This window comes from Coregonus lavaretus (assembly GCF_964263955.1).
Source record: "Coregonus lavaretus genome assembly, chromosome: 19".
In the NCBI taxonomy this organism is placed as follows: Eukaryota; Metazoa; Chordata; class Actinopteri; order Salmoniformes; family Salmonidae; genus Coregonus; species Coregonus lavaretus.
The window spans coordinates 39,001,843-39,015,126 of record NC_140006.1 but is presented as its reverse complement, the minus strand read 5'-3'; the positions used below and the strand labels follow the sequence as shown (position 1 = coordinate 39,015,126).

The following is a 13,284-nucleotide window of genomic DNA, read 5'->3' as shown; positions in this document are numbered from 1 at the left end:
TGCATGAATATGTTATGCTATGAGAGGTATATTTATTGCATACAGAGCAAAATGTATTAGAAAATAAACATAAAAAGTTTGCAGCTTTCCTCGGTTATCATCAGAGAGACAAAAGCCTTTTTTTGTTTTTTTTGTTTTGCATAGCACACAATTTCTGTATGACAGACCAAACAATAAAATGGTATTTACATTAAATAATATAAGCTATAGCTGATCCCAAAATATGCTGATGGTGTCATTCAGCATTTTCCCCATTAGATTCAGCATATTCTAGCTAGTTCGGGTATATCCACAATGGCCTTTAACCCTCTTCATTGTGAACATACAGGAACCGCACAAGGTTCTAACTTTGACACAGTAGGACGTGAACAGTTATCTTCAGCAAACACAGTGGACAATTTAGGAAAATGAACGCCCCATGTTCAAGGTCTGTGAATCATTTAATAAGCTAGCTAAATAACTTTCAAATAGCCTGTTCATTTATGTAAAAAGATTGCATATTCAGTAAGAAAACATGCAAGTTGCTTTCCAGGCAACAGAGGTCGTACATTAATTTAGCTGCTTTCCAAGATGTCCGTTTCTAAACATTCAGTTCACATTCAGTTTGCAACACTCACTGAGTGGAACGGAAGCCAGTCCAGCCACCTGTTCCAAATGTCTCAGCGCTGAGAGAGCAACATTACAAGAGGTCACAGTGTCATTCGGTTAATACAATCCCTTTCATGTCATCATCTGTCCGGACTGGCGGCCATGTTTGTCGCTCTCAGCTGCCACGCTAGCAAGCTTCACCTTTCGATCTTGACTACCTGCTCGCACATAATGGAGAGGTACTGGGTGAGTTTGACCATGAAGATGATGGCAGTGCCCACCGTGAGCATGCAGGAGGGCCAGAAGAGCGAGTGGAAGACGGCACTGTGGCCGTACTGCCGGGTCAGAAGGGCACTCTCCTGCTGGTCGCTGGGGTCGTAGTAGCACAGGACCTGCTGGTGTGGCTTCAGGCGTTCTGAGATGTTCATGATAATGTGGTGCATGGCATCGGTGTCCTTCTGGCACTTTGGCACGTAGAAACACTGGAAATAGAAAAGAAAAGTGGGTGGGTGACGTTGATGTTAGTTCGGGGGCCTTCAGCGTGCATACCTAACCTACAGGCTTAGTAAGCATCCCTTGATACTCAACATAAATATTTATTTGTACAAATAAACATTTCTTCCTGTTGAGAGAAACAGGGACATAGCGCATGCATAGGGCAAGGAGTTTCCCAGACCACCTGAACAGGAAGAAGCAGTCCTGCTAGCTCACATGCTGACTAGACCGGGCGCGCATGTTGATTTTGTCCATCCACACCAGATGTGATCAGGACACGCAGGTTGAAATATCAAAATGAACTCTGAACCAACTATATTAATTTGGGGACAGGTCAAAACGCATGAAACATTCATGGCCATTTAGCTAGCTAGCTAGCTTGCTGTTGCTAGCTAATTTGTTCTGGGATATAAACATTGGGTGGTTATTTTACCTGAAATGCACAAGGTACTTTTTTTTACAATCTTCTTTGTAAAATTTGTGTTCTCTACTCCGACAATTAATCCACAGATAAAAGGGGAAACCTAGTTAGTTTCTAGTAATCTCTCCTCCTTCAGTCTTCTTCGTCTTCTTCTTCTTCTTCTTCTGTGGACTTTATATGGCGGTTGGCAACCAACTTTAAGGTGCATTACCACCACCAACTGGACTGGAGTGTGGACCTCAGTTCATCTTTCAATCACCCACGCGGGTATATGCTCCTAAAAACCAATGAAGAGATGAGAGAGGCGGGACTTGCAGCGTGTCATGCGTCAAAAATAGAACCAAGTTCTATTTTAGCGCCTGGCTACGCAACGCTCGTTGACGCAGCGAGTATTCAGACCCCTCTAGCGACACATTTTCAAAAGCTCGACTAGCGACAAATCGAGTTACTTTTTCTGGTGTTATTGGAGACTTTTGGAGACTCTGACGTGAAAGCACGTATCGTTCTAACTCTTCTCAACGAGCAGCGGGTTCTGCCGTGGGCCCCACCCCCGTCCCAAAGCACTCACAGGCGGCCCAGTCCTCGCGCAGCAGTCCCTCCCAGCTGCAGTCAGAGCAGGAGACGTTCACCCCTCCGCGTCCAGACTGCAAATGAATCGCGGGAAGCTGCCGCTGGCTGATCCCGCCCTGGCTTACATTCAGGGCGGGATGTAAATGTAAAATGTTCTTTGTCTAAAATAAATCACTGCACAAAATAAATCACTGCATTTGACTCACACAGCCTCAGTCACTTGCTCACCTCGTCCACTGTGTGTGTGCCTCTCTGTGACATAAGCTAAACATCTAGCTGGCTAGCTCATCATGTCTCAGTCTAAACTGTTCACTCAAAAATACAGAAAGGAGTGGGAATCAAACCCTGAATTCAAAGGCTGGTTGAAGACGTTTATTGGAGATGATACACAGGCATACTGCCTGTAATGTAAGGCTGATTTCTATGCCAAACTTAGTAATGTAAAAAAACACATGACAACTCAAAAACATACTCAAAAGGCAAAGCCTTTTAACAGTTCCACCCAAAACAAGCTGCCATTTATGGTTAAAATAATTTTCTCTGCAAAAAAGGCTGAGGCCACCATGGCATTTGCTATCGCTGAACACTGTTCCATGCTGGCATGTGATCACATTGGAGAAGCACGTAGAGCTGCTTTCTCAGACTCCCTACCCACTTCAAAATGCACAGGACAAAGTGCACAGAAATGATTAATGGTGTTCTAGCACCATACTTTCTGAAAAAGTTGGTCGCAGATATGGGTGACCAGCGTTTCAGCCTCCTCCTCGATGAGTCCACGGATGTAAGTGTTTCTAAGTACCTGGGGGTTGTGATAAGGTACGTTAGTGACACCAAGCAGACAATTGTATCAACATTTCTGGGGCTTGTTGAGTTGGAGGGAGGAGATGCCAAATCTATAGCCCGTGCTGTTGTGGCTTTCCTCGAGAAGTGTTGTCTTAAAAAAGAGAAACTCCTGGGGACATGGACTGACAATGCCTCTGTTATGACGGGGATTAACAATGGGGTCCATAAAGTGCTGAAGGAGGAGTATGGCCTCAACGATCTGGTTCTTATTCGCTGTGTGTGCCACTCTCTGCAGCTTGCTGTAAGTCATGCTTCCAATGACACCATCCCCCGTAGTGTGGAGTACTTGGTACGAGAGACTTATAACAGTGTCTCCAAAGCGCAGGGAGGCCTACAAGGCCATATATGAGACCATCAACTGTGGGGAGAAACCTTTACAGATAACCAAGGTGTGTGCCACACGTTGGCTCTCCATTGAACCCGCAGTTTCACGCATTTTGGACCAGTGGGAGGAGCTTAGGCTGCATTTCGCAGTCACCAAGTCCAGTGAACACTGCTACATGGCTGAGGTTTTATACTCCATGTACAGTGATCCTCAAATCATATTGTATCTGACTTTTTTGAAGTCAGTGCTGGGTGAGGTACAGTTGGCCATCAAGGCTTTTGAAGGAGAGCAAGTAGATCCTCTTAAGCTACTTGACAGCTTGGTTAGCCTGATCAAGTCTGTGAGCAGCAGGGTGCTGAATCCACTGGCAAATGTTGATGTACTCAAAGGGCCAATAGATGGATACATCAGTTCCAAACCATACCTTGGTTACCTTTTTGAGTCAAAGGCAGCTGAGCTCCACCTTGCGCCTGAGGATGAAAACAATGTCCGAAAGTGGTGTGTAGCCTTCACCATCTCCCTCACTAATGAGTTGAGAGTGAGACTGCCGGACAACATCGAAGCATTGCAGTACATGTCAGTTTTCAATGTGGAGGAAACTCTAAAGCACAATAAGAGCCCTGGAGAAATAGAAAAAATAGCCAAGCTCCTTGGCTACTCCCCTGCAGAGATAGACAAGATTGTCCAGCAATGGCGTGCCATCCATCTTAGTAAATGGAATGAGACTAAAAACACACTGGGCTTCTGGAGTGAGATTTGGAAGTTCAGGGATGCAGCTGATATCAACCCGTTTCAAGAACTTGCCATGGCTGCTGTGTCTGTGTTGTCCTTGCCACACTCGAATGCTGAAGTCGAGAGAGTATTCAGCCAGATGAGTGTGGTAAAAAGCAAACTTAGAATCGGATGTCCTTGCAGACCCTTAACTCCATACTGTACATTCGATATGGACTGAAGCTGTCTGGTGAGGCTTGCTATGAGCACCAGCTGTCTGATAATGTTTTGCAGCTTTTTGGCACATCAGCTGCTTACTCATTTAAGTCAGCTCCCTCAGTTGGTGAACCTGCCATAGAGAGCCTTGAACAAAATGACGACGACCCACTCTTTCTGTGAGCCAGCACAGCCTGTGTGTGTGTGGAGGGGGATCTGAAAAACAACAACAATTAACCTGAATTAGGGCCAGACTAGTTACCATCATTTTCTCACATTGCCATTGACAGTTTTTTCTATTGTCTCTTTTTGGTCCATTTAGATTGTTAATGTAGATTGTATACAAAAAATGTTTAAAATGTTATGGTTAAAAATGTGAATGTTTTACTGTGACTTGTTGTAGACTCTAAGTGGACCATAAGGTTAAAAACCAAACCAAACTTAAGAAAACTAAACATTTTTAATTTTTTGTATTACATTAAATAAAAAATAAAATAAAAAACCAGCCAGAGTGTCTCTTTTGGGTTACTTTTGCCGGTCCCAAGTCCGGATAAAGGAGGAGGGTTGGAATTGTGACATAAAAAAAAACAAGAATCGACAGAAGAAAGTTCATTTGTAGTTCTAAACATATTTAGGGTGTTTTTACTCACTTTTTGTCTCTCCCACGACGTTATTCCTCTTTCCTACAGCGTCCATCACAATTACATGCACATGGCCAATTATGCAAAATAGGTGATGACATCATTTAGCGACTTCTAGCGACTTTTAGGACAGCCAATAGCTACTTTCCTTACTGAGGAGTTGGCAACACTGCGTTGACGCACGCAAGCAGTTTAGATGAAACGATTGAATAACAGGTATGTGTACATTTATTTTTGCAACGCTCGCGCACGTATCAGTGAGCGGTGTGGTCAGCATGTCACAAGCCCTGTGTCAACATACGTCCTTCCAGTCTTTCAAAACCTCCATTCTGACCGTCCGTTCACCTCAAAGTTGGCGTCCCAACTCTCCTCGTTGTGGGATAAGCGGCTGAGCCTGCCCGTGGTGTTGACGCTGACGTAGACCTGCAGACAGGGGTACTTGGAGCCTCTCCAGCAGTCCCAGCCACAGCTGTAGGAACAGTTCACATCTGCCGTGATGGTGGAGTTGAGCACAACACAGACACTCTCCTCTGTCCACACACTATATGGAGAGATGAGGGGAAGAATTCAAGGCTATTGTAGGATTTACACAGTGGCATGTAAACATATATTTTCTCTGTATTCAAATAAAAATTGCAGAAAGATTTTGGGGTGTAAAAATACCAGGTAGACTCCCCTCGGAGGTAGATGCGTCATTTTCACGTTTCAATTAAACATTTAAGCATTGCATTTTAGAATTGGCACTGATAACCCTCCATAATATTGTGGCATGTTGTGCAGTGACTTGCACACAGAAAAGACTGAAAAACTAACATACCGCATGAACACTACAAAGGCAGATTGATTGAATTGCAGTCTTTCAGAATGAGCAAAAGCAGAGGGCACCCAAAAGTATAAAATACACACAAAACAATCCACTGTCAGATTGATAGTCCAGTACCTGCCTGCGTAGGAGCGCAGTACAGTGATGCCCAGGACAAAGTACATCATGACTGACGCAATGACCATGCCCAGGCCCAGGAGAATAGCCCGGTCCTCCCCAGCCTTCATAGCCGTCACCGTCTTCTTCTTGTCCAGCAGGTCAACATCTCGGAATTTCTGGTAGATGGACCTGAGGTGGTGGTCAGGCCAATGTTGGGGTCAAGTCCATTTCAATTCATTTTACAAGGAGGATATTTTTGTTTATTTGTTGAATCAGTTGACATTTTTCTCAATTTAAATCAGGAGAACCATTCTCTGTTTCCTTCTTGGAGGAACCTCCACTGCATGTCAGCATAAAATATATGAAAATGAATGATTAAAATAGAGTGGTTTTCAGAGTGACAGTGTACCTCGTCGCTCCTCCTCCCGATGCTGCCCCTCCCGCACTTTTGGCACCTGTCACAAATAACATCTTCCCAGATGCCCCACGACCTCCTCTTCTTACAGAAGAAGCGGTGCGGAAAGACTGATGGAATGACCTGAACAAAATAACAATCCGTTATCACTCTAGACAATATACCTGTTTGTGCTCAGACAATCCCCAACAGTTCAACTTGCTGGACAGTTGGCAATGAGATATACTACTGCAGGGTTTCCCAAACAAAAAAAACATGCACCCCTTGCAGTCCTGAGGACCAAGTTTGGGAAACACTGTTAACTACGCTGTTAACTACCCATTAAATTGTGCCATTTCTACATATATATTTTTTTGTTGTTGTTATTTTTGACTACTAGATAGTATAGATAGACAAATCAACAGTAGTTAGACATTTTGTTCAATAGCGATTTGTTAGATTAGATATCAAGGAATGAAATGGCATGAATCATACTCAATGACAGATTATTAATCATAACATTCATTTAGATTAATGATGGTAATTCCTAGTTTTTCTTCACCGTAAATCTTCTGTCAACCCGCTTATGACCCCTCTTGCCCACCTTTGTGTCATGGAAACAACACTGAACTAGAACACTATTGTTTGAAACATAGCTTTAATGTGTACCATCACAGACACATGGCAAAAGATTCTCTACTATTGTTTTAAGACAGTTTTGCAACCGACTCAAAGACAGAGATGGAGCAAAAGAAAGCCTACCTGTGTTGCATGATTTTGCTGTCAAATTCACTATGTGTGAAAGCCAAGTTGTTGATAAAATATTATTAGGTTTATACAATTCAAAAGTAACGACAAAGTATTTATTCTAAGACATCAACAAGTATGTAGTAGTGATCCACCATAACCAGGAAGGAGACTAAATGACTTGAATAGGACAGTTCCTCTAATATAGTGGACGTTCAGGGGCAGCACCACCAGCTAAACAAACATCTCATTTTGCAACACAAAGAAACGTTAATAAGGTGAGACAGGATGATAGACGAGCATGGATAAAAGGTGTTAATGTCGATGAACTAGTCATGAAAGACGTACCTGCTGGAGCATGAACCATGTGAATGCAACCGCTGTCAACACAAACTCATTGTGTCCTCTCATTTAACAACAACAACTAGCCATGGCTGGCACACTGAATCATGGTCACTGAACATTCTACCCAATAACACACAGCTTTCTGTCATTAAAAGTCCCATGCATATTCAAGTGAGCAGCAGCCAGGGCCATGTTCATTAGCAGTGGCGATTTTAGCATGTAAATCTTCGTGGGGCAAACTCCCCAAAATGTTTTGGGATGCATGCCAGCAAAGCCACTACACAACACAACACTAAACAATACATTAATTGCACTATAACGGTGACAAACGGTGCCCACAAACGGTTAGGGCCTACATAAAGCTGTCCCAACAGCAGAGCTTTCTTTTCAGCACCATGGAGTGAATCCTTACCACTGCCACACCTGGGAAGCCTTGTCTGGCAGCCTCGTTTACTGCCTTTAAAAAAACATACACTACCGTTCAAAAGTTTGGGGTCACTTAGAAATGTCCTTGTTTTCGAAAGAAAAACATATTTTTTTGTCCATTAAAATAACATCAAATTGATCAGAAATACAGTGTAGACATTGTTAATATTGTAAATGGCTATTGTAGCTGGAAACGGCAGATTTTTAATGGAATATCTACATAGGCATACAGAGGCCCATTATCAGCAACCATCAGTCCTGTGTTCCAATGGCACGTTGTGTTTGCTAATCCAACTTTATCATTTTAAAAGGCTAATTGATCATTAGAAAACCCAGTTGTGCACCGGGGCCTCCCACTCCTCTTTCTATTCTGGTTAGAGCCAGTTTGCACTGTTCTGTGAAGGGAGTAGTACACAGCGTTGTACAAGATCTTCAGTTTCTTGGCAATTTCTCGCATGGAATAGCCTTCATTTCTCAGAACAAGAATAGACTGACAAGTTTCAGAAGAAAGATCTTTGTTTCTGGCCATTTTGAGCCTGTAATCGAACCCACAATTGCTGATGCTCCAGGTACTCAACTAGTCTCAAGAAGGCCAGTTGTATTGCTTATTTAAATCAGCATGACAGTTTTCAGCTGTGCTAACATAATTGCAAAAGGGTTTCTAATGATCAATTAGCCTTTTAAAATGATAAACTTGGATTAGCAAACACAACGTGCCATTGGAACACAGGACTGATGGTTGCTGATAATGGGCCTCGGTACGCCTATGTAAATATTCCATTAAAAATCAGCAGTTTCCAGCTACAATAGCCATTTACAACATTAACAATGTCTACACTGTATTTCTGATCAATTTGATGTTATTTTAATGGACAAAATTGCTTTTCTTTCGAAAACAAGGACATTTCTAAGTGACTCCAAACATTTACATTACATTTACATTTACGTCATTTAGCAGACGCTCTTATCCAGAGCGACTTACAAATACCTTATAGCCAGTGGGATAACCACTTTACAATGTTTTTTTGGGGGGGGTTGGGGGGTTGGAGTAAAGGGGGGGGGGGGGGGGGGGGGGGGTTGAACGGTAGTGTAGCTGATATGGCTGACTTGTTTAAACAAATGTGGTTTCTACTGACTGTTGAGATGTACAAACTATGGCATAAGGGGACGACGAGCGGATAAGAGGCAATCCGTAATTTCGATTAAGACATTAATGAGCGAGCTAGGACGGACGTAGTCAATATAACTATTTGTTCAGCACTTTTGAAATGTAAAGCGACAGAATTCAGAACATGGGCCGTTCTTACAGCATTCTCCCCGTACACCAAGTCAGAACCGTAGGATAAATAAAGGGGGCATATAAGCAGACAATGAAAGCTCTTACAATATTCAATGATTTCATTTCTCTAAAACAGGATATAGGCTACATGTGCACCACCAAGTCAGAACAGTAGGCTAAGTTATGAGGGGGAAAGGGACCAAATTATTAGGGTGCAGCACATGGGCTACTAACAGCTTATTACATTTTAGCAGACGCTCTCATCCAGAGAGACATACAGTTAGTGCATACATTATATATATTTTTCATACTGGCCCCCCGTGGGAATCGAACCCACAACCCTGGCGTTGCAAACACCATGCTCTACCAACTCAGCTACATCCCTGCCGGCCATTCCCTCCCCTACCCTGGACGACGCTTGGCCAATTGTGCGCCGCCCCATGGGTCTCCCGGTCGCGGCCGGCTACGACAGAGCCTGGATTCGAACCAGGATCTCTAGTGGCACAGCTAGCACTGCCTTAGACCACTGCGCCACTCGGGACATACTACACAACATACACTTAGTATTACTTTCTTAGCTACAGTATACATATCTCCCTGGCATATTACATCATTTATGCAGCAGCATACAATACATTTTTGGACTCAACTTGTTGTGCTCACTTGAACAGGAAGGTGGTGTGGCGGTCCTTGTAGGCTAATTTTGTCATCAAACTTTGTCATCAAAGTCTGGCATTCTCTGGATTTATGGTGCTTTCAAGACAACTGGGAACTCGGAGAAAAAAAACAAGGTTGAATCATAATGTCAGTGATCTTCAGGTCGGAGCTCTAGAAAGAGACCCGAGTTCCCGACTTGGATTTCCGTGTTGGATGACCGTTCAAATCGTATTTTCCCAGTCGGAACTCGTTTTTTTCAGAGTTCCCAGTTGTCTTGAACTCACTGAAGTCTGAGATTTCCCAGTTTCCAGTTGTTTTGAACGTGGCAGAAGTCATGCTGGATTGACAGCATGAATGTTTATCCTTTTAAGCTTGGAAAAGAGACCCTTAAACCCAGACTTGGACCACACACCCACTCCACTGAATAGCAGGCTAGTGATTGCTTTGCAATGCTTGCAGTTAGCCACTGATTCCTTCTAAACCACTCATTGTTGAATTTGCGAACTTGTTGTGTAATGCTTATGTCCAATGGCCGATGAGCACCAATACATTTTATCTATAATTTCTCTTCATATGACAAGGATTGAAAAGGATTTGCCAGTAGATTGTCGACGTGATTCATGATGATGACTGCTTGTCTAGCTTGCTAGCTAAGATTTTGAAGGTATGATGTTGACATGATCAGTCCAATCAAAGCTACGGTAGATATAACGTGATTTGACGTCATTTTATCTGTGGCCAATGACCTTGAGCCTTCTTGGATGGGCACTTCTAATGTAACTCTATGGCAGCACCCAAGGGGCCTGATTTTACGAGCTCTCCCCGTAGATTTTGCGGTGACGTAGTGTCCTCATGAGTGACAGAACACTGAGACAATCACAGCGCAACTAGACAACATTACCAACCCCTACGCTATGTATTTTCCGTTGGCTGCCCCACCACCACAGAAAGCACTTAGCTAGGCTGAAACACCTGCATTTTGGAGCTGCCTTATTCAAGAAAGCAAAAAAGAGACCATGTTTATATGCGGCTTTATTAACTCAATGATTATTTTTCCTTACACTGTTTGCAAACTGATATGTGACATGTATTAATGCCAAAATAACATGCAAAACAGGCAACAACAAAAAATTATAATGTTTTAGCTAAACAGGTGGGGCTCAAAACAGGTGGGGCCCACCACTGTTCATTAGGCAACAAACAGAAGAAAACAGACTGAATCAGGGAGGGACTACCTAAAGCTGTTCAATAAGAAGCAATCATTTTCGTTGTCTTTTGCGAAGCGTTTTTCTATGGTGTGCACTTATGAATACGACCCAGACGTTATAACTTATGAGATTGAGGTTGTCCAGGGGTCAGTGTTTAAGGTGAGGGTTGATGCAGGCATTCAGCCCCACTTTGGAGGTTGCTAGGCCCTTATTTTAAAGGTGATTTGGAACAAAGAGATTTACATGACCTGGTTGCAGTGGTGCAATTCCAGCATATGTGCATTTGTCAATATCAATTCATGGTCAAAGCTCATGCCAGATTTGGCAATTCCGGACAACTGTCACATTTTTGAATATAATTATTTAAAGTTTGAATTTGATTAGGAAAGCAAAAAATATCAGTTATTTTGCTAAATAAACTCCAGGTTGGAATCCTGAGAAATAGATTTTCATGGCCCTCTTTCAGCCATAGAACGTTTCCTCCTTCGAGTTATTCACTCTAAACTATTCCAACTAAAAAACAATGCTTTTACTCTTTCACTTCCTAAAAAAAGCTTGACCTGGTTAGCTGAGAATTGTCAACTCCACGATACTCAATGGAGTTGAGTGGTGATGAGTTTTGGTATCAGTCGATACTTGTAAAAAAGTACATTATTTAATGCGTACCTTGTACCTATGTTTCTCCTGTGTACATTTGTTATTTTCTTTGGGTGCTGCATTCCGTAGTTTTTGATAAAAAATAGCATTTCACGCGACCTCCGCCAAGGGAGACGTTGTTTGTGAACAGAAGGAGCAGCCACGTCATTGCACGGCGGTTTTTTGGGGGGGGGGGGGGGGGCAGGGGATACATAGAATGCAATTTTCTATTAACAACGATGGATTCCAACTCCCACTGACAAGTCTATAACAATCAGGACAAGTACAGGTACACAGTAAGCGTTAAATAATGTATATTTATAAAAGTATCGAGTGGTAGTGCATGTTTCAAATAGCTAACTTCATACTAAATTGGAAAACAGTGGATTACACGGCGCAATCTGAAAAAACTACAGATTGCAGCACCCAAAGAAAATAACGTCTTTACACAGGACAAACATAGGTACAAGGTACACTTTAAAGAATTGACATTTATACAAGTATCGACTGATACCAACTCGATGTAGTCGGAGGTACACTCCGCCAAAACCCATTGCCACTCAACTCCATTGAGTATCGTGGAGTTCAGAATTCTCAGCTAGACTCCAGGTATACCAATACTCGAGCCCTGAAACATGATGCACAAACATTAGAGCTTAAAGGAACTCCTCCAACATTGAGGTGTATCATCTAGCATGGTAGGATAGCATTTCAGAATAAGCAAGCCATTGCCTCTTCACGTGCATCTTATTATAATTATTTTTTTAAACTCATAGATGAAAACGGTCCTCTGTAGCTCAATTGGTAGAGCATGTTGCTTGTAACGCCAGGGTAGTGGGTTCGATCCCCGGGACAACCCATAGGTAAAAATGTATGCGCACATGACTGTAAGTCGCTTTGAATAAAAGCGTCTGCTAAATGGCATAAAAACAGATCAGAAATGTCATTTTTGGCCAAACTAAGTAGGCTCCAGACTACCCTGGACACTCTTCAAACCCTCCCTGAAATGACTATGGGAAAATTATATTCAGATCTATAATCATTATGAATGAGACGTGTGTGCTACATAACCAGGATTGATTCACACCCTTGGCCTATGATGACATGTTTTTCATGTGCTCTGAGTCTAGTACTTTCCAACTTGACCGTATTCCTAACAAGCTGGTCAAAGAACTGGTTATAGACCAACAAATGTTGAACATTATTAACACATCTCTCCTAACAGCAAAGTGCCTGAATCCTTTAAATTGTCTGTAATTAAACCACTCCTTCAGAAATCTTGATCCAGATGATCTGAGAAATTATTGGCCCATCAAAACTCCCTTTACTTTCAAAGATTGTACAGAAGACTGTTGCTTATCTAAATGTTCCAAAGTTGAATTTGGCGTTCCACAAGACTCTGTGCTTGGACCCCCCATTTGTTTCTTTATACGTGTTAACACTTTGAAATGTTATCTGCAGACATATGCCATGCACTTTCACTGTTATGCAGATGACACTCAAAATGTACTTATCTGTTAAACCCTACAATACTTTGCAGGCAGCTTGCCTTGAGGCATGCATCAAAGAGGTTAAACATTGGATGACAACACATTTCATACAAGACAGAGATTATGCTAATTGGTAATAAGACACTAATAATGTTAATGTTAAGGGTTTTATTTTATTGCCTTGTGTTTAGTTTTTTAGCTACTTCCTAGATAAAAAGGAACCGTTTTTACTGTTTTACTGTGATTTTACATGCACTTTAAATAAAGTCTGATTTGATTTGAAATTAGATTACAATAAAATATTTTAAGGCTTTTGAATATTTACAAATTGAGAAATGTAAATGTTTCAACAATTACTGTAATATTTAAA

General features: G+C 42.1%; 1 protein-coding gene across 1 annotated transcript; it reads right to left on the bottom strand.

Annotated features, from left to right (window-relative positions):
* Positions 1 to 785: 785 nt before the first annotated feature.
* LOC311146750 (calcium-activated potassium channel subunit beta-2-like) lies at positions 786 to 6,203 on the bottom strand (the record flags this gene model as incomplete). Its single annotated transcript, XM_084183314.1, has 4 exons — positions 786 to 1,070; positions 5,156 to 5,351; positions 5,751 to 5,921; positions 6,142 to 6,203. The coding sequence occupies 4 exons, from the start codon at positions 6,201 to 6,203 to the stop codon at positions 786 to 788; spliced, it is 714 nt and encodes a 237-aa protein (XP_084039440.1).
* Between the last annotated feature and the right edge of the window lie 7,081 nt (positions 6,204 to 13,284).